Genomic DNA, 23686 nt, shown 5'->3' with positions numbered 1-23686 from the left:
GGGCTCCTGCTTAATACAGTATATAGATAGTAGCAATTTCATAATGAAAGGGTGCAACACACCCTTACCACTAGGTGGCACGCAAAGCAAGGTGGCCTATACCTATAAACTGACCTGTTGATTGTGTGTATTGTTTTTTGCAGTGGAGCTGCAGCTCTTTTTTTGTAACTAGCTGGGACCTACATTGTGTAATAATTTGTAGTGGTGAATGCCACCATAAACAAGAAATTGCAGGATACAGCTACACAAGTTTATCTGCTCAATTATTCTATGAAAAAAAGGACAGCCTGTAAGTAACACAGGATCAGCACTGCTGAATAAGCTTGGTGCTGTATTTGGTCAGTGAGGCTAGGTTCGCAGTGGTCAGTTGCATAGCCCACGCGTTTATGAGTGTGAACTGCAATAGAGCCTAGCCATAAACTTTAATACAAAGCCTGCATGCAGCAAGTAAAAATAACACGATCAGTTACAACCCAATACTGGGAACGGGCCCATAGAATTGTATGGGCAGTGAGTTGGCATTCAGAATTATTCTCCTGCATGTGCTGGAGGTCCGTGCATGTGCAGAAGATCCAGACTGGACCCGACTGAGCCAGTTAACAGTGCTGATCGCGGCTGAACGGCAGACCATGGGAGGACGACGAGGGACTCACACATGTTTATGCTGCAGGAGGAAGCCGTGGGTGAGATATACTGCAATCAGGGACACTTACTTTAAGAAATTGATGGAACTATTCCCAGACTCTCTCACATTAGAAAATTAGAGAAAAACATGTATCTTAGTGGGAGAAGAGGAATCCACAGTGACAATCGCTGTGCACTATGTCACAGCATGCCACAGACTGAGAAAAGCATAACGGAAATGTAAACCTAAAAAATGTCCACAGACTGCTTAGCCATTGTCCCCCTACCCAGGGCCGGGCCGAGGCATAGGCTGGAGAGGCTCCAGCCTCAGGGCGCAGTGTCGGAGGGGGCGCAGAATTCATTCAGCTGTCATTGCTAATTGTGTTTGAAGCAGGAAAAAATAAGAAAAGAGGATACATGGCAGTGACTGCAAGCCAGATAACTAGATATTAAGGTGTTGGGGAGGTTGTGGGCCCTGTGGCGCCTCTTAGTCTAATAGTAATCAGGGTGTGACAGCTGGGGTGGGAGGGGTGGAGGGGCGCACTTTGGTGTCTCAGCCTTGGGTGCTGGAGGACCTTGTCCCGGCTCTGCCCCTACCCCACCCCCTTCCATGTCCCCCTTTTCCCCTTGCTTTGGCAATACCTGTATGAATCTTGGTCATGCCAATAAAGCTATCAAATCTTCTTTTTAGGACAGCTCTGGTACTCTTTAAAGTTTTGAAAGTTTGCAAGGAAATTATGTACAGTTAGTCATGAAAGGTGTTCCCGAAACAACTTTTGTAGTTATGTCTTCAGACTTTCTCCATGACTAACACTGGACCACAAACAACCGATTAAAAACTATGCAATTCAATTTTTCTTCAAACGCATTGCATGCTGCATTTTTCCTGTGTTTGGGGCAGCGGGAGCGCAAGAAAATTGTAGAACAAATGCACATTCACAATCTAATCCCTACCATAGTTCAGTTTTCTGTAACATTCCAACACCAATTACCTGCCAGTAAGTTTTTGGGATGGCAGGAAATCACAGTGTGCAGAGAAGAAACCCATGCAAACGGAGAATTTACAAACTCCGTATGTAGTGTTCTGGCCAACCAAGAACACCAGAGTGAGAGGGTAACCACTACACAACCATCCCGCCCCATCAACAGTGAAAGCACAGCCAGGTGCAATTTATTTGAATTTAGAAAAGCTGGCACAGATTACCTGATCACTGTTTTATGGTTTAGAAGTATACATGTGGAAAATATCTATTTTTTTTAACCCCTGTGGCGGTCTGGTTCTTTCCAGATTTTAGTGTCTAAAAGCGGTGCAATTTTTAGCATGTTTTTAGACTCAAAAGCCTGGGGAAAAAATTACACTGCAAAGATATCTGCAGCAGCCCCAGCACGCACTCATCTCCCTGGGATCCAGCACTGCAGTTCTCCCTCCGTCCTCCGGGTGGCACTGTAACTCTATAGTGAGATTGCCGGCTGTTGTCATGAGGACAGACGGCGATCTCACCAGGGGGAAGCAGAGCCTCGGAGGAGAGGAAGAAGAATGGCGTCCGAAGTCGGGAACCCACAGGAGATGAGTAAAAACGCCTGCTGAGCGCATTGCTCTGCATAGACCTTCCGGCGGCTACCCCGACTTCAGCCCTGGATAACCGCTCCTGGCTTATTTTTTCCACTCTGAGGTGGACTCGTGGTAACTGCTAAGGAGGTTAACTTAGGTTAGGAGGAGAGCAGATGTGAATTCTAAACAACTAGACATTGTCCATACATGTTACAGACAGCAGTAATTTGTCTTATTTCCTTTTTTTTTTGTTTTTTTTAACCTTTAATTATGTCCTTCAGACTTGTGTGAAATTACATACATATGCAACAGAATACAAATTAGCTTGAATTACTTTCACCAGTTATAGTGCTTTAATTAACACCCCTGCACTTACTTCCCAGTGCAGTTTGGCAGATTGTTAGATTGTATTATCTGGTTAAATATTATATACATATCATATTACTACACTGTGCTATCCTGGATAATCTCAGAGAGTGTGAGAATACTAATATGGCAAAAAAAATGATCTACAGTGGCTTGCAAAAGTATTCAGCCCCCTTGAAGTTTTCCACATTTTGTCACATTACTGCCACAAACATGAATCAATTTTATTGGAATTCCACGTGAAAAACCAATACAAAGTGGTGTACACATGAGAAGTGGAACTAAAATCATACATGATTCTAAACATTTTTTACAAATCAATAACTGCAAAGTGGGGTGTGCGTAATTATTCAGCCCCCTTTGGTCTGAGTGCAGTCAGTTGCCCATAGACATTGCCTGATGAGTGCTAATGGCTAAATAGAGTGCACCTGTGTGTAATCTAACGTCAGTACAAATACAGATGCTCTGTGACGACCTCAGAGGTTGTCTATGATAATATTGGGAGCAACAACACCATGAAGTCCAAAGAACACACCAGACAGGTCAGGGATAAAGTTATTGAGAAATTTAAAGCAGGCTTAGGCTACAAAAAGATTTCCAAAGCCTTAAACATCCCACGGAGCACTGTTCAAACGATCATTCAGAAATGGAAGGAGTATGGCACAACTGTGAACCTACCAAGACAAGACCATCCACCTAAACTCACAGGCCAAACAAGGAAAGCGCTGATCAGAAATGCAGTCAAGAGGCCCATGGTGACTCTGGACGAACTGCAAAGATCTACAGCTCAGGTGGGGGAATCTGTCCATAGGACAACCATTAGTCATGCACTGCACAAAATTGGCCTTTATGGAAGAGTGGCAAGAAGAAAGCCATTGTTAACAGAAAAGCATAAGAAGTCCTGTTTGCAGTTTGCTACAAGCCATGCGGGGGACACAGCAAACATGTGGAAGAAGGTGCTCTGGTCAGATGAGACCAAAACTGAACTTTTTGGCCAAAATGCAAAACGCTATGTGTGGCGGAAAACTAACACTGCACATCACTCTGAACACACCATTCCCACTGTCAAATATGGTGGTGGCAGTATCATGTTCTGGGGGTGCTTCTCTTCAGCAGGGACAGGGAAGCTGGTCAGAGTTGATGGGAAGATGGATGGAGCCAAATACAGGGAAATCTTGGAAGAAAACCTCTTGGAGTCTGCAAAAGACTTGAGACTGGGGCGAAGGTTCACCTACCAGCAGGACAACGACCCTAAACATAAAGCCAGGGCAACAATGGAATGGTTTAAAACAAAAAATATCCATGTGTTAGAGTACCCCAGTCAAAGTCCAGATCTGAATCCAATCGAAAATCTGTGTCAAGATCTGAAAACTGCTGTTCACAAACACTGTCCATCTAATCTGACTGAGATGGAGCTGTTTTGCAAAGAAGAATGGGCAAGGATTTTAGTCTCTAGATGTGCAAAGCTGGTAGAGACATACCCTAAAAGACTGGCAGCTGTAATTGCAGCAAAAGGTGGTTCTACAAAGTATTGACTCAGGGGGCCGAATAATTACGCACACCCCACTTTGCAGTTATTGATTTGTAAAAAAATGTTTGGAATCATGTATGATTTTCGTTCCACTTCTCACATGTACACCACTTTGTATTGGTCTTTCACGTGGAATTCCAATAAAATTGATTCATGTTTGTGGCAGTAATGTGACAAAATGTGGAAAACTTCAAGTGGGCCGAATACTTTTGCAAGCCACTGTATACTATTTCATAACAACAAATTAATAACCCCCAGTCAAATGAAATACAGTAAATATGGAATAATAAATATATGCAAATCTGGTAGATCAATAATTAACCACCAAAGATCCAGAACAATCAATAAAAAAGGAGGACCACAATGTATAAAAGTGCAGACCGGTGTCGGTGGTGAGGAGGGGGGCCTTAGGGCTGGTTCACTTTGGGGCAATTCTTCATCGCTTTGCTGATCGCCAGCGATCAGCAAAGCAGTACTACAATGTATTCCTATGGATACATTCACACTGCAGCGGTTGCGATTTTGATCAATCGCAAACACGCTGCATGCAGCGTTTTGGGGGCAATTGCTCTGTGATTTCCGTTCTATTGAACAGGAATCACAAGCGCAGAGATTTTGGCCGTAAATCATGATCGCTGGGCCGAACGCGATCGCAGTTAAAGCGCCGAGTGTGAACCGGCCCTTATGGGGACCTTTGATAAAGCAGTCAGCCAACGGAGATAGGTGTAAGTACCTTCTTCTCACCACGGACACCAGTCTGCTGAAGAAATGAAACGCGTGCACAAATATAAGTGATATCAAGGTTCACTAATGACTAGTGTCCATTAAAAAGAACTTAAAGGGAACATGAGTGCCCCAAATAGGTACTTCCCCTGTCTCCCTTGCCTGCACCAATACAGCGCTGGGAACCCCGGGACCTCTTCAATAAGTCCTTGTCGAAAAAGTGTGTGCACCTGTGCTCCTGTCAGTGAACAGCCACGACTGCTCTGCGCAGGCTTGATGTCTTGCACCTGCGCAGTAGCAGGGAGCCATTAGGGCTCTGTGCTACTGCTCAGGCATGAGGCATTCCACGCAGTGCATGTCCCAGCGCTGTAACTGTGGCAATAAAAGGACAGGGGAAGTCTCTGGAAGGTCCAGAAGCGTCCCTCTACTGAGGTAAGTAACTTTTGCTTTTTGAAAATGTACAGGTTTACTTTAATTGTGTTACCTAAACCTCTTATTGAGATGGGGATAGCTGACTTTGCTAGTTCTGCTATTATCTGGCCAATATTTTGGTAAATAGTGACCCGAGGAAGCGAGAAATACTTGAGAAATGCATTGTCAGGCAAGTGCTTCAATAAAGTCATTTGTACTTTATAATTTATATTTGGCCATCCTGGCAGCCAAGTGATACTTGCTATTCCATTTTAAAATTCTTGAAATATTATATTTTTGGTACCTCCTTAGAGCAGTGCCTAGTGAAGGGGAGCTTAATACACCTCCCCCTCCATTCTCTCTTTTTTCATCTCAGTGAGCGATGACCCTACAAGACAGCTGGCAGACCTGAATGGAATCACTCTAAATCATTTGACATGAGCTTTGAGTGTCTGACAATTAAAAAAACTGCGTTTGCAATTGCATATTTGTTTCCCTTTTTTTGGTACCCTAAACCTACTGCATCAGACATGCAGTCAGCAATGTTTCCTCACCAACTTCTGTCTGCCTGTTATTAACAGACACAATTTAACTGTTAAGACTAGTTAAGAATGGGGATTCCAATTCATATAATGACCCATTCTTATATGTTTAATGTATAAACAGATGTCCTTTTCAGAAAATGTGAAATGTTGCATCATCCCAAACTAATGTGCTACTTCAACAACGTTAAATGGTGACACACGGTATAGCAGTCAAACTGCCTGGTGCAGCACCTGACCAGAACAGAACAATGAGCTTTCTGCACTGTTGCAATTACCATAAGAGACTAGTTTCATTGACACAATGGTTTCTTGCCATGACTGGGTCCTGGTGCAGCATCTGACTAGAAGAGAATAATGAACTTTTTGCACTGTTGAAATTACTGTAAGAGTCTAGTTTCATTGACCCAATGGTTTCTAGTTATGACTGGGTCCCTGTGCAGCACTTGACTAGAACAGAACAATGAACTTTCTGCAATGTTGACAGTACCGTAAGAGACTAGTATCATTGACCCAATGGTTTCTTGCCATAACTGGGTCCTTAACAGGTATAAGCTGAATTCAAGATTCTTCAAACTGTGGTGTCATCCTAACTGTCTTGTAGAGTGGGGGCTCATTGACAGCTCTCCTCAAAGTCATTATATGAACACATTCTTTGAAATCTTGACCTTGTAGAAAACACTGTATTCATTGTTTTCCTAACATGCTTCAGGGGCTTTTTGAAACCTAACATTTGTGCATAACTACTTGCTATAGCTTTAATATCTGGTAATTGCTTGGACTAGGGTTCCTGCAGTATGTTACAGGCATGTAGTGGGACAGCTCTGTGTTCTCTAGATACAGTAGATGAGAGTAGATTTCAGAAAAGCACCCTCACAGCCTGCCATTACTCATTAAATGGATCAGCTGTTACCGTAGCAGGCTTATTCAAATTCCTTTTGTCCATTATTTCCCGAGACCTAATGGGAGGCCAGCACACTGCTGTCAGCAGGGGATGTACCACCTGAGGCAGCTGAAATAATTCAGCAAGTCAAAAGATCACTTAATGGAGCTTGACTATATGATTTAAGAATTAATAACAGAAGTTGGGGTTTTACAGGTATTGACATTCTTTGCTGTATTGCATAATAAATGTACTCTATTATTAGAGGTCATTTAGTTTTATATCTGAAAAAATTCAGCCTACCACAGACTATAACGGCTCAGTTCTAATTCTGTTATCATTGAAGTAGTCAATATATCTCTAGTGACTGGTTTGTACTATGCATTGCACAGGAAAAGGTGAGACTGCAGCACATCATTTGATCAGCAGATAGGATCACTGGCTGCAGCTTGCACCACCTGCTGGACCAATACAGAACCAGTCAACATGATTTACACTGATTCCTACAATATTTTACGCGTTCTTTCTTCAGGGGTGAGATACCGTGTGTTCACCTGGGTAATGATGAGCTGCTCTAATTTCACAAGCAAGCAATACACCACAGAGCGTTACATTTGTAAAAATGTAAAATTACAGGCTGTTAACCATCAACTATACTGCCAGTTCTATTAGTATAGACACAAGGACTGTTGCCAGCAATGATCAGGACTTGATCCCTGAAGCGACAGTTCAGGGTCGAGTTCTGTACAGTTCTCTTGCTATGGAGGGGGATGGAGGACCCACCGTGCACAATGCATTGGGCAGGGGGAGAGTAGGGGAATAATGCACTTGGCTGAAATGATCCACCAGGCTGACCCATTGAGGGGGATCAAGGTTGATGTACTCTACACACTAGATTCATAACTGTGGCAGCCCTGACTGGCCGCCTTGGCCGAGAACCATCTAGTGTGTGTACAACGCTTAACTCGGTCAATAAAATATAACAGCTATACAATACATGAATAGATATATAAAACCCACTATGTGGAGGTTTAATCCTGACAGTTGGCATATCAGCTTCATTAAATGAGCCCCCTTTGTTTCAAAGAATGTTTTTTTTAAGTCCAGAACAGTAAAAATGCCAAGAATTTCCACAGATGAAGCCCCTGTGGTCATTGAACTGTGAGTTGACATGTATGGAATGAACAATTAATCTAGCATTTTAAAGATTAATTTAACATATATGCATGGGCCGAATAGTTCAAGTTTTCCAACCTTTGTATATCAGGCAAATGACAGATGTGTGCTTTTCCCTCTGTTAAAAAGAGCCCAGGCATAGCTGGAGGCTGATAATGAGCACTCTGTCTATAGCTCCTTTGTGATATATTTGCATCTTTAATGCTCTTTTACTTAACTGGTACTATCAGTCCTTAATGTAACATTGCTCTTGTCTTTTATACTGTATCCCTGACAATTAAAAATGAACATGCATACACATTCTGCGGATTTCACTTAAACCCTTGTTTAATTTATCATGTATGGATGCATCTGTAGTGCTGGCACCAGTGAAGGATTAACTTGAAATGGGGCCCCAGGCAAGATAGCAAATTTGGCTCCCCCTGCTGGGCATCTCGCTTCTTAGGTAAGGTGAGATAGGAAATGGGGATCAGAAAAGGTGCCAGCTAGGCCCCTGGACACCCAGTAGGCCCTAGGCACCTGCCTTGTGGATGATCCGGCCCTGGCTGGCACTTTGCTGAAGGAAATGTGGATCAAAGATTCACAATGTTCAATCTGAAAATCCAGTCAGGTGCTGCAAAGAAATAGGAAGTGTGTTGCACATGGCTGCATGCTTCAAGTTATCACACAAAACGTCTCTGCTATTTGCTGCATGCTTAGTTTACACTTTTACATTCTGTTAGTAAATGATGATCTGATATCTGCAAGTGTGTGTCCAGAATTAGTGGCTAACTAAAAAATATTACTTTTATTGTTAAAACAAAACTGTCAGGTACCGGAATTCTTATTCCCCGCTCACATAAGGCTTGTTTTCAATATACACGTTTTTAGGCATTTTGGTAAAAGCATTGCGATTCATTATGTTGTTTTGACTTATGTGTTTGCTTTTTTAACATGAACAGACTGTATGCTGCATTTTTCTCCCATTAATCAATGGAAGCACATAAAAAAAAAAAACACATTAAAACTTATGCAAACAGGATTCCGGCACTTTTTTTTAGTATGCCCTCTATAGAAATGTGAATGGAATCATGAATGCAATTTAAAATATTTTCAAGAATATTGATTTTTACTGGCTGACACACAGCAATGTTTTCTCTACTAGCACAAATGAATGTAACTCACCGTTATTTGTTTCTTTGATGTTCTCAGTAGATCTCCCCCTATTTATCTGATGCAGGTCCCAGATTCCAGCACAACTTTCTGTGAGGCTTGTATTCAGTGGCACGGATGTCTCAGCTGATCTCCATTCATGATATTGTTCCTGTGTACGTTTTAGCGAATCCTCCCAACACACACTCCCGTAGTGTAAATTTCTTTCCAGTAATTGTTTGGAAATGTGTGTCTGATTCCTCCAGCAGTGTCGGAAAATGGCAGTAAGGTCCCCTAGCACAAAACTGAGCATCTCCAGGGGATGAGCCCAGTTTAAATCCGATTCCACGGCACCATAATCTATTCTGGGACGAAACTTGTCCAGTACACGGGTTAAGTATGCCTCTAGCAAGATGCGGATGGACGACTGCACGCTCTGGGTACACGCACTGTGTGCCTGCAGAGAGAGAGGAGGGTAAAACATATATAAAGCAAATGTAACTCCCAAATGTTCTGATTGGCCTGAATAAAGAGGATTGGTTTAGCTAAGACTGGATAATAAACAATATAGTACGACGTCAACATGAAATGACAACACAGCTGATGTGCGTGGAGTGACTGCTTACTGACTGCACACAATATTTCTTGGCAGAAATACTGCAAAGCACACATGATATTTTGCTGTCACACACATCCTGAATGACTTCACTAAGTTACAGCCTGTTTTCTAGGGTCAGTAACATGACGCAGGACCCTGGCTAATAAAATCATGTAGATTTTGCTTGTTAGAAGATTCTCAGAGGAAACCTGTGTCTTCATTATACTTCTACAGCTGAGAAGTAGGAACTGCCATGTACCAATCTGTACAACTGGTTGTTCTAAAGTTAATTCCAACTGATCAAGAGGACCAGCACTCCCCCCCCCCCCCCCCCCCCAAGAAAACGGAAAAGCCTGATTTGTCTGCTATATGAAGACTTTTGGCCCGATTCAGTTTACATTTTATCTGGGTTTTCCCCTAGGTGATATTTTCACTTTATAAATGCCTTTTAAAGGGACCCTGAGCTCACCTTAAAATTGCAATTTGCACTTACCTGGGGATTCCTCCAGGCCCCCGTAACCCATGAGGTCCCCTGGCATCCTCCTGGATCCATTAATCACCAACTTCGGCCTGAAATCACCCGTGTGTGCCCCTACCACACACGCTACGTGTCATCACGCCGGCTGGCGTGAGAGTCCTGCGCATGTGCGGTTCTCTAAGTCTGAACCGTGCATGCGTAGGCCTCTCATGCCAGCCGGCGTGATGACGTGTGCGTGCGCGGCGGGGCATGCACAGGCGACTTCAGGCTGAAGTCGGCAATTAACGGAGTTGCTAGCAGGAATGGGAGAGGAGCCAGGAGGACGCCGGAGACCTCGCAGGCTACGGGGGGCTGGAGGAGGCCCCAGGTTAGTGCAAATTGCAATTTTAAGGAGAGCTCAGGGTCCTTTTAAGCCACCAGCAAGCAAAAAAAAAAAATACTAAGAATACAAGAATAATTTTGACAATACTTTTTCACCAACTTTTTGGTACTATTTCAATTGCAGAGTGCAAAAGTTATTCTAAACAGAAGATGAACACTTTTCTCCTAGGAGAAAATTTAGGAGAAAAAGTGAATTGGACCAAGCCCTCTAACTCTTATAAAGTTTTGAGCTATAGATTGCTTCTACCACATGACACACTGCAATGAAGGATATTTCTAGTCGATTGCCAAGTTCTGGCATTACTGAATGTAGGGGTATGTCCTAATACAGTACCACCTGTAACAATAATCAGCACTTCTATATTGTGGTCACCTCTAGTATCTTTAACAAGCCAGTTATACTGTTTGCACATGTGTTTTCCTTCACATGCTATAAGATGAGTTTGCAAAGATTAAAGAGACTCTGTAACAAAAAAAAGTTCCCCTGGGGGGTACTCACCTCGGTAGGGGGAAGACTCTGGATCCTAATGAGGCCCCCCCGTCCTCCTGTGTCCCACGGTGGTCTCGCTGCAGCCCACGGAACGCACAGCCGACAATTTCAGTACCTTTTCTGGCTCCAGCGGGGGCGCTGTTGTTGCTCTCCGCTCGAAAATAGGCGGAAATAACCAATCTCTGTCAGGTCTGCGGGCGGGCCGACAGCGATCGACTATTTCCACCTATCTCCGAGCAGAGAGCCAATACTGCATCTGCGCTGGAGCCGGGAAGGTGAATATTTACATCCCCACTGTTCGGAGGGGCACAGTGAGACTGCCGTGGGACACAGGAGGATGGGGGAACTTTCTTTAATGTAGTTTAAGGTTTACTTTAAATTATAAGCAAGCTTAATCAAAGCAGTACTCTGGTTTCAAAAGGTAAACTCACTATATTTTCTCAGCTTATCCAGAAAGTTTGTCCTGCAAATGAAAATCTTGCAAAAACTGAACAGCAAACTTTCCAACACAAGCATATCATAGACGCAAGAGTAATCTAGTCCTGACCTTCTCATTGGCTATGTTCATTAATAACCTATTACATTTTCCAACATGATCCTATAGCATTTGAAAAGATCCCAACCTTACTTATCACTTTTATCACTTGGGAATCATACACTTCAACATGAACCTCCACCAAGAAGAATACTCATTAGGGATCTCCTCTCTACTTTTCTAAGTACACTGGTTACCAGATCTTCTTCCCACCGTGCAGTATGACCCTCTGTAATGTAATCAAGACTGGTTTTCTGTGAATTCTCTTATTTTCCCAAAGAAAAAGGAGGTTGCTTCAACTTTACACCCTTTTCTCTTCTAAAAGACATTTTATTAGTCCTACAGAGTAACTTCTCCAGTGTTAAACAGATTCCTATGCACCTGTGCTTGTAAAATGCTTAGGAATCGTATTCACCCTTTACAATGGAAAAAGCCGCTCCTCTGGAGTAATTAAACATCTTCTAGGATAGACAGGGACGGATCAAGACCAAGTTGCGCCTGGGGCAAGGTCAGGTTTTGGCGCCTAAAGGTCAGATTTTGGCGCCTAAACTGCCATTCATTTTGCCGCCTTTTTAAGAATTCAACAAACTGCGCCTGGGGCAAGATACCTGCTCGCCCCCCCTAGACCTGTCCCTGAGGATAGAAGACGTTTTGAGTTACCTAATTTTACTTTGGAAAAACTTTGCTTCAGACTTTCATTCTACCTATTCTAACTACACATGTCTTTGGGGTATCACACCCTTCAAGATCAGCCTCCATAAGCAGAATATTATCCCCCTCTCCTCCGCATTTATTTATAAGGCTAGGTCCACATTGGTATATTGCGGTGCATCATAATGGACACACTGTAGCATAGAACGTTGCACTGCAATACAAATGCAATGCGACATTCACAGTGTTGCTGTTGCTCCGCGGTCTGACGGAGTGCAGTATCCCAACTGCACCGCATAACACCCACAATACAGTGAAGCAACTTTTCAGTGTTTTCATGCTTAACACTATGTGACGCAACAGACGGATAATGTTTGGCGCCAAATTCCTGTTTCATTACATTGCATTCTTGCTATCACAGGGAACGCAACGCAACTCCCACTGTGACCCTAGCCTAAAATGTAGAAAATACTCTGTTATTGATCTTCTTGCTTTTATTTTGATTTGACTAAGTAAAGGGTTGTGAGTCCCTGATACATGTCTCTCAGTAAGGTATGAAATAATCTGCTCATAACCTTTTCTCTCCCTTCCTGAGAACACTCAAGGCGGTAGTGACCCGATGTAAATATTAAACCTGACTGATCATGTTTACTGGAAGCGAGTTTAAACCGGGACTTTGGTAGATACCGCTTTGTGATTTATGTAATAGCCCAGTCTGACCATAAATGGTCAAGTTGAACAGCTCTCACCTGATGTTTGCTCCCATTTTTCCTTTGGAAAAAATAATATATTTTTGTGGAAAGAGGGCATAGGAAAGGCATATTTCTGTGTATTTGGTTTTATTATTATTTTTTTTTTATCTTGGGCATGTGTGCATGCAGAACACACTAAGGGCATACATGGAAAAAAGGCACCTAGAAAAAAGGACGCTGGTATTTGCTGCTAGTAGAATATAGCTAAAATTAGCCATATTCTACTGCTGGATTTCGATAATAAAATATTGGTTATCTTTACCAGTGTTTTCCTATGGTAAACCTAACCCTACTCTCACACAGAACCCTCCACCCCTAAGACCCCACCTTGTGGTGCCTAACCCTAACACACCCTTCCCCCACGTGGCGCCCTAAACCATAACCCTCCGCCAAAGAGCCGTGATTTGCGGCAAAGAAAGTAAATTCAGGCAAAGCCGTGGTTTGTGGCGAAGTAGGATATGGAATTGCTATTCAATGTTGCAATTTGCATATCCGCATGCTTTGCGCAATCGGACACCTCCGGGGACCGAAATGTACCTTCTTTGGCGCAGTCCGAGTGCCAAAATTTACCCTCTCTGCCGCAAATCACGGCAATTATAAAAGCCACGATTTGCTGCAAATTTCCATACTTTGCGGCAAATTGTGGCTTTTATAATAGGCGCCTATTGCTGCGGCCTTTTTTCATAAGAGCCCCTGCACCCTTTTTTTCTGATTCCCACTAGGGATGGTCAATGAGATGCTAATCATTCCAAGTTGATGCAAATTTTATGGTAACTTTGTGCAAATTTATACAGCTGTGAACTGGTCCAGTCACATGCAGCAGCGACGGCATTTGATTGGTCAATGTACATTTTGCGTGATCTTCAAAACTCTGATTCCAGTTTAGTTTGAAACTGCAGCCATTTTTATTCAGCTAACGTGTATAGACTGGTTAGCAGTGTTCCAGGCTTGCCAGCTGCCTTCACTCCACAGAGCTGCAATGTGACAAAGCAAAAATGGAGCTCTGGATGTAACACAGCGGAAGTGGTTTGAGAATGTTATTGTTTAGACATGCAAATACACTTCCAGTTCCATTCATAAAGCTACAAAGAGTTAAAAAATAAACGAGAAGTTTATACAATACATGAAAATAAGACCTTCATGTCACTGCAGGAAATACAAATTTACATGGAACCAATGCAAAAATTCAAATATCCTACTATACATCACTAGAGCACTGTGCGTAACTTGTGAAAAGGATTATTGTCAAGTTGGCTACATCACGGAAAGAGAACTTCAGTTTTGTGTCATGACTGCCATGTTGTTTATTTTATAAGGACTGTGTGCAGTTCTGTGGGATTGTTTTGTTTTAGATCAAAAACATGTTATACTGTTCTTCAGACACTATTAGTTGTAGCATTTTGTAATATTACCTTAGCTAATTCAATCTCCTGATAAAATATAGAGCAATTACAAGAGTAAATAGGCTGTTTTAGTGATCTTTCACAGAAAATTACAGGTTAAAAAAAGTACATAAAATAATTTGGAATACCTGATCTGAGAAAGGTAATTGCAACAATATTGGCAGTTGCACGTGCAGAGGTTGAAGGCAGAATCAGAATCCAGAACTAGCAAGAGTGCTTCAAGATTATGGCCACAATTCACTAAGCTTATCTCCTGTCTTTAATAATGATTCTGTGCTGTTTTTGCTGTTACCACCATGGTGATAAAGCATCTAGTATTCACTAAGCAATGTACCACAGGGAAACCTTAAAGTAATGATTCTGTCTTCAAGTTAAAGAGACTCTGTAACAAAATTGCATCCTGTTTTTTATCATCCTACATGTTCCAAAAGCTATTCTAATGTGTTCTGGCTAACTGCAGCACTTTCTACTATGACAGTCTCTGTAATAAATCAATGTATCTTTCCCCTGTCAGACTTGTCGGCCTGTGTCTGGAAGGCTGCCAAGTTCTTCAGTGTTGTGGTTCTGCTATGAACTCACCCTTTCTGGCCCCTCTATGCACACTGCCTGTGTGTTATTTAGATAAGAGAGAAGAGAGAAGCTGCTCTAATCAGCTGGATAAATCGTCCTCTGAGCTGGCTGGGCTTTCACATACTGAAGAATTACAAACAAGGGCAAAGCTGTTTGCAGGAAGAAAAGAGCAGCCTGAAACTTCAGTGCATGGGGGAAAGAAACACACAAATGATCTCTTGAGATTCAAAAGGAATGCTGTATACAGCCTGCTTATGTATGGATGTATTTTCTATGTGTGGACATACTGTACATCAACCTACTTCCTGATTTGGTGGCCATTTTGTTTGTTTACAAACAAACTTTTTAAAACTGTTTTTAACCACTTTTAATGCGGCGAGGAGCGGCGAAATTGTGACAGAGGGTAATAGGAGATGTCCCCTAACGCACTGGTATGTTTACTTTGAGCGATTTTAACAATACAGATTCTCTTTAAGGAGCGATTTCTAAAGTTAAGGTTTTAACCTTTCAAATAACGACAGAATTGTAAAGTTAAAGACAGGATATTAATATGTATATGATATTATTAATTTACAGACAGGATGCAAGTGTGACGTGTGTGAGGAGTTATCACCTGGCCTGAGCTGTCATTAAGTGGACTGTTACTATAGACTGCAATGTAAAGTGAAGCATTCTGAGCTGTCCGCTTTATTTTTTACTAGTTTATGACAGTGAAGCATACGTTTCATTGACTGTATGCATCCTTCTATATTTATGATGGTTTTATAATGAGAGCAATGCTACTTTCACACTGACATGTTGCATTACGTTGGATAATATAATGGCAACACAAATGCCATGCGACTACCGTATTTTTCGCCGTATAGGACGCTCCGGCATATAAGACGCACCCAGATTTAGAGGGCAAAAATCAGGAAAAAAAAGAAAAAACTAAACCTAGGTGTGTCTATGATGCAGGGGCGTCCTAAGGACTTTTTACCTCCCCCTTTCCAGTTACATTACATACTATTACACCACATATGGGGACAGTGTTATGTGCTGTGTCCCCCTGTGCCTGCTGTGTCCCCCTGTGCTGTGTCTCCCTGTGCCTGCTGTGTCCCCCTGTGCCTGCTGTGTCCCCCTGTGCCTGCTGTGTCCCCCTGTTCTGCCTGCTGTGTCCCCCTGTTCTGCCTGCTGTGTCCCCCTGTGCCTGCTGTGTCCCCCTGTGCCTGCTGTGTCCCCCTGTTCTGCCTGCTGTGCCCCCTGTGCTTGCTGTGTCCCCCTGTTCTGCCTGCTGTGTCCCCCTGTTCTGCCTGCAGCCCCCTGTGCCAGTGTCCCCCGTCCCCCTGTTGTGGCAGTGTCCCCCTGTTGTGGCAGTGTCCCCCTGTTGTGGCAGTGTCCCCTATTATGCCAGTGTCCCCTGTGGCAGTGTCCCCTATTGTGCCAGTGTCCCCTGTGGCAGTGTCCCCCTGTTGTGGCAGTGTCCCCCTGTTGTGCCAGTGTCTCCCTGTTGTAGCAGTGTCCCCTGTGGTAGCGTCCCCTGTGCCTGTGGCCCCGTTGTCCGTGTGTCCTCCAGTGCCGGTGTCCCCCTGTGCAGGTAGTGTGAGTACACATACATTACCTGCTCCTGCCGCCGCGCTCCTGGCTCCCCGATCCTCTTCTTCCATCTACCGCTGCCCGCTGCTGCCCCCGCCGAACATCGCTGGCCGGTCTTAGCCGCATGGATACGCTATCAGCACACCACGTGCCGGGGTCACGCATGCCGCCGAACAACGCTGGCCGGTCCTAATTATCCGCGCAGGGATACGCTATCAACGTGCGCCGGGTCACACATGCGTATGCGTGACCCCGGCGCACGTGGTGTGCTGATAGTGTATCCCTGCGCGGCTAATTAGGACCGGCCAGCGTTCGGCGGCATGCGTGACCCCGGCACGTGGTGTGCTGATAGCGTATCCCTGCGGCTAATTAAGACCGGCCAGCGATGTTCGGCAGGGGCAGCAGCGGGCAGCGGTAGATGGAAGAAGAGGATCGGGGAGCCAGGATTGGAGCCAGGAGCGCGGCGGCAGGAGCAGGTAATGTATATAGTGCTTCCCTGCGCACCTCTGCATCCCGAAATCCGTACCTTCGCCACATAAGACGCACCCACTTTTCCCCCAACATTTTGGGGAAGAAAAAGTGCGTCTTATACGGCGAAAAATACGGTATATGTAATGGTATTTTCACATCGGTTTGTGGAATAACGTGAGACATACTGCGGTATTGGACAATGTGCATGTTTACAGTTGCAGATAGGCATACTTTTCATGTACTGTATGCTTCACTTAAACTTTCACCCTTCGTTGTGTTGTGATCCTGTTTTATACAGGATGTGCTATGCCATGCCCCGCTGTGAAACTATCATTACAGAATAACTCTTGAAAGATACATTTCTACCTAGGGCTCACCTCCGCCATTCCATAATTCATTATGATAGTGACTTTTATCGTATAATGCAGAGCTCAGGTGTCCGTATTCAAATGAATGGACAGTGCTTTTTAAATGTCTGTACCGGCTTTTCCCGTCGTTTGTAAAAATGCCATGCTTACTCCCTTCGTCTTGTTTCATCCCTGCGGGGGGTTAAATGCAACACGTTTACCGAATGATGGGAACCTATGCCAGTTTGCAGAGAAGTGTTTAGCATCAGCTAAGCGCAACATCCCCAAGCACCCACGGGAACCAGCCCTAACTATAAAAATGAGACCTGGGCAAACATCTCTTATGCTGGGAATACATGGTTCATTTCTGCCGCTCGATAATATCCTGTACACTTAATCCTGTAACTTATGGTTGTAAAATTACTTAGTCATTGGCATGGACGTTACTTATAAACTGTTGTTTCAGTGTTATAGTAATATGTAGTAGGGACCCCATATTGTGTCCAGCCCACGGCCCCACTTCATCTGATACCAGCCTATTTATGCTGCACAGCAATAGATACTAAAAAAGATTTCAACCTCTTCCAATTTAATTCAAGACTAAAGAAACGTTTTGAAGCATAATTTCTTTTTTTCTCATTTGAAAGGCAAATGTCTTCCTTTGTATTTAGAACATGCCTCAGATATTCACCTTTGTTAATTCACCTGGGTTTTAACAACATAAAACTAAAAGCCCGTTTGATCCACACAGGAAGCTAAATTGAGCCGGTAAGAAATGATGGATATGCAGTATGAAAACAGATATTTTAAAATGATTATTAACGCTAAAGAGCATTTTAACTGTGGTTTTGGAGCCTAATGGACATCACTTGTAACAAGTGCAGCAGGTGAATGCTGTCCTACATCCAGTGTTCCTCATATAACTGCTAGCCCAAAAGTTGGCTTGTTGTTTGGCCATGTTCACAGTGGCGGCGCTGTGTAATGGCCACTTTGTAACTGATCCATTGCGTTGCAATCCTGCTGTCCCAGGGAACGCAACGGCCATTGTGAACATGGCCTAAAAGAAAATTAAACAATAGCAGTCCCCATGTTTGTAGACTTATGTTGAGCACACACACACTAATTCTCCTAGCCGAAAAGAACACTTTGATGGAATCCGCCAGACATTTTTTGCTCCAACATATCCAATTGATCCACTTTAAATATTTTTTTATACAGTTCATCAATCAAAAGTGTTATTGGAACATGTTGGAAATCTCTGCTTACTGATGCGATGCAGTTTGATCAATACTTTATAGACTTTTGTCTAAACCTATTGAGATTGCGTTTACACAGTGTTGTAAAAAATCATTCTCTATTCAAATAAATTCTGATCGGGGAGAGATTGATCAGCTTGGTATATTGGGCCGTAACTGACGCATGTTTACCTAGCTTTATACGTGGTTTTCAACCTTTATGAATGGAGATCTCATTGATCATCTCTGTGTATCAATGAGACACGAATGATCCTACTTGTGTCTCGGTGAGACAAGCCATGTATTACTAGTGGCAGTGTTTCTTAAAGTGTACCTGAGGTGGCAGGTGACATGGTGAGATAAATGTGCATGTACAGTGCAAAACATATTAATAACTAGGCTGTTTTAATTGTTTTGGTGCCTGAAAAAGTCAATTTTTAGGAATGGAAATGAGAGCTTCTGTCTTGTCGGTACCTTGTCGGGAATATAGTAGAGGGGTACTTAGGATAATGTTACCAGCAGTAGGGGGTATTTGACTAACAGTCATTAATACAGTGGTATAATAATGTTGAGAAATACTGACATAGAGGACTTTAGACCTCTTCCCTCACCTTCATGCCCTAGAAAAACCAAGAGATCCCTTGTTGTTGTTTTTTTTAAAGCTTAGAACTCAACGCCCCCATATTCAGAGAAGCCAGATTATGTTTTTCTTTTACAACAGATGTTACTAACTAAGCTCCAAAAGTCCTAGAATATCATGAGGTCATGCCTCAGCTTTCCCATAGTCTAGGTGACCAGCAAAGTCCTTATTTTAAAGAGAAACTCATACATCAGCTCCCCATGTTCTAAGAAACCAGTGGAACCATTGTTTATTGAGAGGAACTTCTACCTCATCTCTTCCATAATTCAGTGACAGCTCTTTACTTTAAATATAAAGGAGCTAACACCTAGGCTCCCCATCATTTCAGGATGCCAGATCCCTGTTGTATAAAGAAACGGTTATATAAAGAAATAAATATCCCAGCTACTTCATATTCTAGTTCTTGTTTTATACATAAGCTCATACATTATCTTAACCATATCTCTGACAGATCCTCAAACTCTAGAAGAACTGGAACCAAGAGAGTCTTAGTTTTATAAGGGAGTTTGTAACGTATCTACCTCATATAGGAGACCTTTCTCGTTTTTGGAGGCGATTCATTGCAACCAGTGCTAGGAACACTGGTGCAGATCAGGTACAAATCTGGATCAGGTACTCAGACCAAGGATTTGATCACCCTGATGAATCACCCATAGGGGATGGGAAACGTGGTGGGTGGATGCGCTTACTGCTGACTGTAGAAGCTACTTTGTGTTCCAGGCATGGTTACCGGCCTGCTGTGGTAGCTAAGTTAGCATACTGACTACAGGCTTTGGCTTAACAGCGGTGTGCTTCAGGGCACAGCAGGAGTTCATTCCATAGAACACCCCTGGAAGAAGCCAGAAGAGTTTTTGTTTTAAGGGATCTAATTCATCAGCTCCTTCCCGTTTGAAGAGATAGTCATGAGCCACTGAGATATCCTATGACAAATTACAGTAGAAGTATGTTATAGGCCAGGTGGTTAGCTGTCTTGCTATGCAGCGCAGGAATCTATGGTTTCAAGGGACATCATTTGCATAGTTTGTATTTGTTCCCTGTGTTTATGCAGTTTTCTTCTGGTTGTTCTAGTGTCCTCCACAAGCTCACAGAAATATACAGGTGGGTTAATTGGCTTACAACTAAAACAACTCTATAATTTGCAGAAATTATGCAAATAATGCAAAGTTCTGGGCAAAGTGCTACAGAAAGAGTCTCTACTATATACTAAGATCAATAAGTTGTAATCAATCTATCATGTAAACTCATAAAAACACCTTTATGAGATATAAGAGTGATGTTTTGTTTGGAATTTTTAAAACTCTTCAATCAATTCCAGCACAGAGTGTGCATTCAAAATCGTTCAAAAAATTGCAGTGCTCCTGCTTATCGACTCTGGTTCAAATGCACCATATGCAAAAGCTATATCAAAGTGTAGAACCTCAATACAGATTCACTTTCATCTTACAGGAGCTCTGCGTCCATCCTCAATGTCTCACCCGGAGAAAGTGACCACTTGGAGTTGTGGAAGTTGTGTTTACCATGATACATTTGTGGCGGTGTGTATGAGTCGTGCATTCACCGCACTGCAGTGTCAGGAACAAGCCAAGACAAATGCTTTCCTATGGCTTTCTAGCCTTAACCCAGTAATATGATTCTCTCTGCCTACTCACGTCTAATAGCTCACAGGTACCCTTACAGACACAAGAAGGAAATATTCCATTTGACAGATAAGATTAATGCTGTTTGGAAAATATTAAAAAACCCTCCTAAGTTTTATACAATACAATCTTGATCTTACCAAATCTATTTTGTAGAAGGCTAAACTGGGGCTATACTTTGAATGGAACTTTAGGTAGTCCCTCATATTACACAGAAGTGGATTGTATCATTGGTGGTCACCTTAAAGGAAACCTAAAGTGAAACAAAGGTGGCAAGTTTAACTTACCTGGGGCTTTTTTCGGTCCTCTGTAGTCCTCCTTGTCCCTCACCATCTTTCCATATTCTTCCATTCAGCAGCTGTGCCCTTCTGAATGCTGCATGCATAGCCCCGGGCTACACACCTCTGGATTGCTCTCCCATGCAGCAATGGGAGTGCGATTGAGGAGGCACATGGCTTGGGCCATGCATGTGCAGAAACCCACGACAGGCTTAGTCGACCAGCTTTCATAGGGACACAGTGGTTGAATAGAACATAGCAGAACGAGGGTCTTTAGCACAGCTGGTTAGCGTACGGATGGATCCAGTGACATAGATAAGGATCTATGAACCCCCAGTGTGATATTTACAATGGGCCCATAGATCTCTCCATATAACAATCGATATGCAACACCAAAACCTGTCAAGGACAGCTGCAGTGTCAGTGAGGTGTAAGCAGATGAAGGAAGCAGTTCTGTTTAAGGCACATAAAGAGGTGATCACCACTATCATAGCAGCAAAGAAGAGCTAGTGCTGGGGATGAAGAAGTCATGCCCCTCTGGTCCATGGGCCCTGGTGCAGTCACAACATCTGCATGTCATATTGCTACTCCACTGTATCTGTAGTATCTGTAGTATCTCCGGTCTGATGAGCTGCAGCTGGAGGTGATACTGCTGACAGTCAATGCACTAGAAAGCCAGTAGTTTTCTGATGTGCCAATCTCCCTAGGACTGGAGGCGTTAATGGAATAATATGTTTCTCAAACAATCTCCATTGACCAAAAAATCCTCATGTAAGTCGACAATCCAACACAAACAATTCAACAATCATCAAATATTAGCTGATAACTTATGCTTCAATATCGCATTTAACCTTTGACTGAAGCACTTCTGGGTTTGAGACAGACAAGGGTTAATGGTGCACATCAATCTCCCATAGACAGATTTCTAGAACTCACTGTCTGCCCTCCAGGCTATACCTGGAGCTTTCACTGTCAATGTAAACATACAACAGCCCATCGCTTTACTGTAACTATGCAGAAAAAAATAGATCAAAAGGGAGCCCAAGCTCAGTGGATCAGCTCAAGTGATATAATTTCCTCTAATCTCTTCTATAGTACATAATTGGTGTAGATGAGACTTTATTATGGTAGGAAAGTAACGCAAGCAGTCCACGCTTACACTGAAATTCTATTTGACGTGTAAGCTGTCAGATCCGCATTCAGCACAGAGAGCGGGACGCGTAATGTAACACGCACTGTCACACGTCCAGCCGTGTGTGTATGCAGAACGTTTTCTGGATGGGAAAGGGTGCAAATTGTTTCCTAACTCAGAAGTACGGGACTTTCGTAAACACTGGTGATGAGAGTGGATGTTATCTAATCCCTGCTATTGCTATCTCCTACACAATCTGCATGAAGTTTCACTGTTTGATGCAAGCTGCCCCTACTTTTGGCAGTTTTCTGGGGGTGGGAGACAAACCCAGGGATCCAGACAGGGTTCAGCATGTAACAAGGCAGAGGGGTAAAAAGCATGCTAAACATTCCCTTATGGCTAAGCTGGGTTTACATGGACAGTTTCCGCGTGTTAAAATGCCGCATATTTTCACGCCGAAACCACACGTTGTTAAAAATCTTCCTTCATGGCAATGTGCCCCCATACAAGAGAATGGTTGTAGGAATCCACATCTGTGGGAGGTCAAGTAAACGCTGCATACAACATCGGCGAAGCGATACACGAGCAAGAAATGTGTGGAAACGATTGCACATGTATACTTTTTTTCAGGTGTTAAAACACATCAGAAAAATGCTACCAGCCCCAGCGTAAATGCATGAAAAATACTTTGACTAGCATGCAAAATCTGTATGGGATCTTCCAGACATTAAAAAAAATAATTCTGCATATCTAGCCTATAAACCATGCATCATCTTCTGTAACATCTCCATGCATTTTTCCTGTATACATCCAGAGGATGAGACTACAAATGAAAGATAAAGAAAAATCTGTGTGAAACTGGCCACACACACTGTACTATTTGCTCTCTTTGTAAATGTTTCCATTAAGCAGTTGATAATCAGCTGTGTGGATAGCCCACCTGGCAGAGTCTCTCTATTCAGAGAAGTTGTAGACGTGGATGTATTCCCACTTACCTTGCTGGTTTGCCTTGTCTTGTGAGCAGACTGATGCTTCTCTGATCCACCCCATGGCATGCTCTGGGATAGAAAGGCTTGTGCTGATCCTATCCTACGCTGAGCTTTTCAGAATTGCTTCCACCTCCTGGGGAGGGGGGGTTCCCTCTCCCTCTCTCCCAGTCTTTCTGCCTTCACTATACAGCATCGCTCAACCTCCACTTATTTCACAGGCAAGAAGATAAAAAAGATTGTCTTGCCCACATTACTTTCTTTTCAAGGTGAAAGAAAAAGAGGGGAACTTGAAAGGTTTAAAGAATTTACCTTTTCATGTTGTTTCCTTTTTGCACTGTTGTTGCTGTATGCACAGGAATACATTCTAAGCTATACTCCTATACATTCTCCTCAGTGTTTAATACTAATACACATGTGCGTTACTACATTAAAACTAGCCTCAAGCTAAAATAAACATGAGAGATAAACCGTTCTACCCTAAATATGACTTTTTTGAATCCCATATACTTACATTTTGGTTTTAAAGGTCATAATTGTAGGTCTGAGATCTTGATTGTCCCAGCTGCAAGACAGCAATTTTTTAAT

General features: G+C 43.0%; 1 protein-coding gene across 1 annotated transcript in view; it reads right to left on the bottom strand.

The window, feature by feature from the left end:
- Positions 1-23144, bottom strand: part of ARTN (artemin) — a 72396-nt gene extending 49252 nt beyond the window's left edge. The window contains exons 1-2 of the mRNA XM_068242517.1: positions 23108-23144; positions 8973-9396 (exon numbers count right to left, since the gene is read on the bottom strand). Of these exons, the coding sequence (XP_068098618.1) occupies positions 8973-9252 (280 nt within the window). The 5' untranslated portion in view covers positions 9253-9396; positions 23108-23144. The remainder of the gene's footprint in view (positions 1-8972; positions 9397-23107) is intronic.
- Between the last annotated feature and the right edge of the window lie 542 nt (positions 23145-23686).

The sequence above is a fragment of the Hyperolius riggenbachi genome, chromosome 6 (assembly GCF_040937935.1).
Source record: "Hyperolius riggenbachi isolate aHypRig1 chromosome 6, aHypRig1.pri, whole genome shotgun sequence".
Taxonomy (NCBI): Eukaryota; Metazoa; Chordata; class Amphibia; order Anura; family Hyperoliidae; genus Hyperolius; species Hyperolius riggenbachi.
This window is presented reverse-complemented; position numbering and strand designations above follow the sequence as displayed.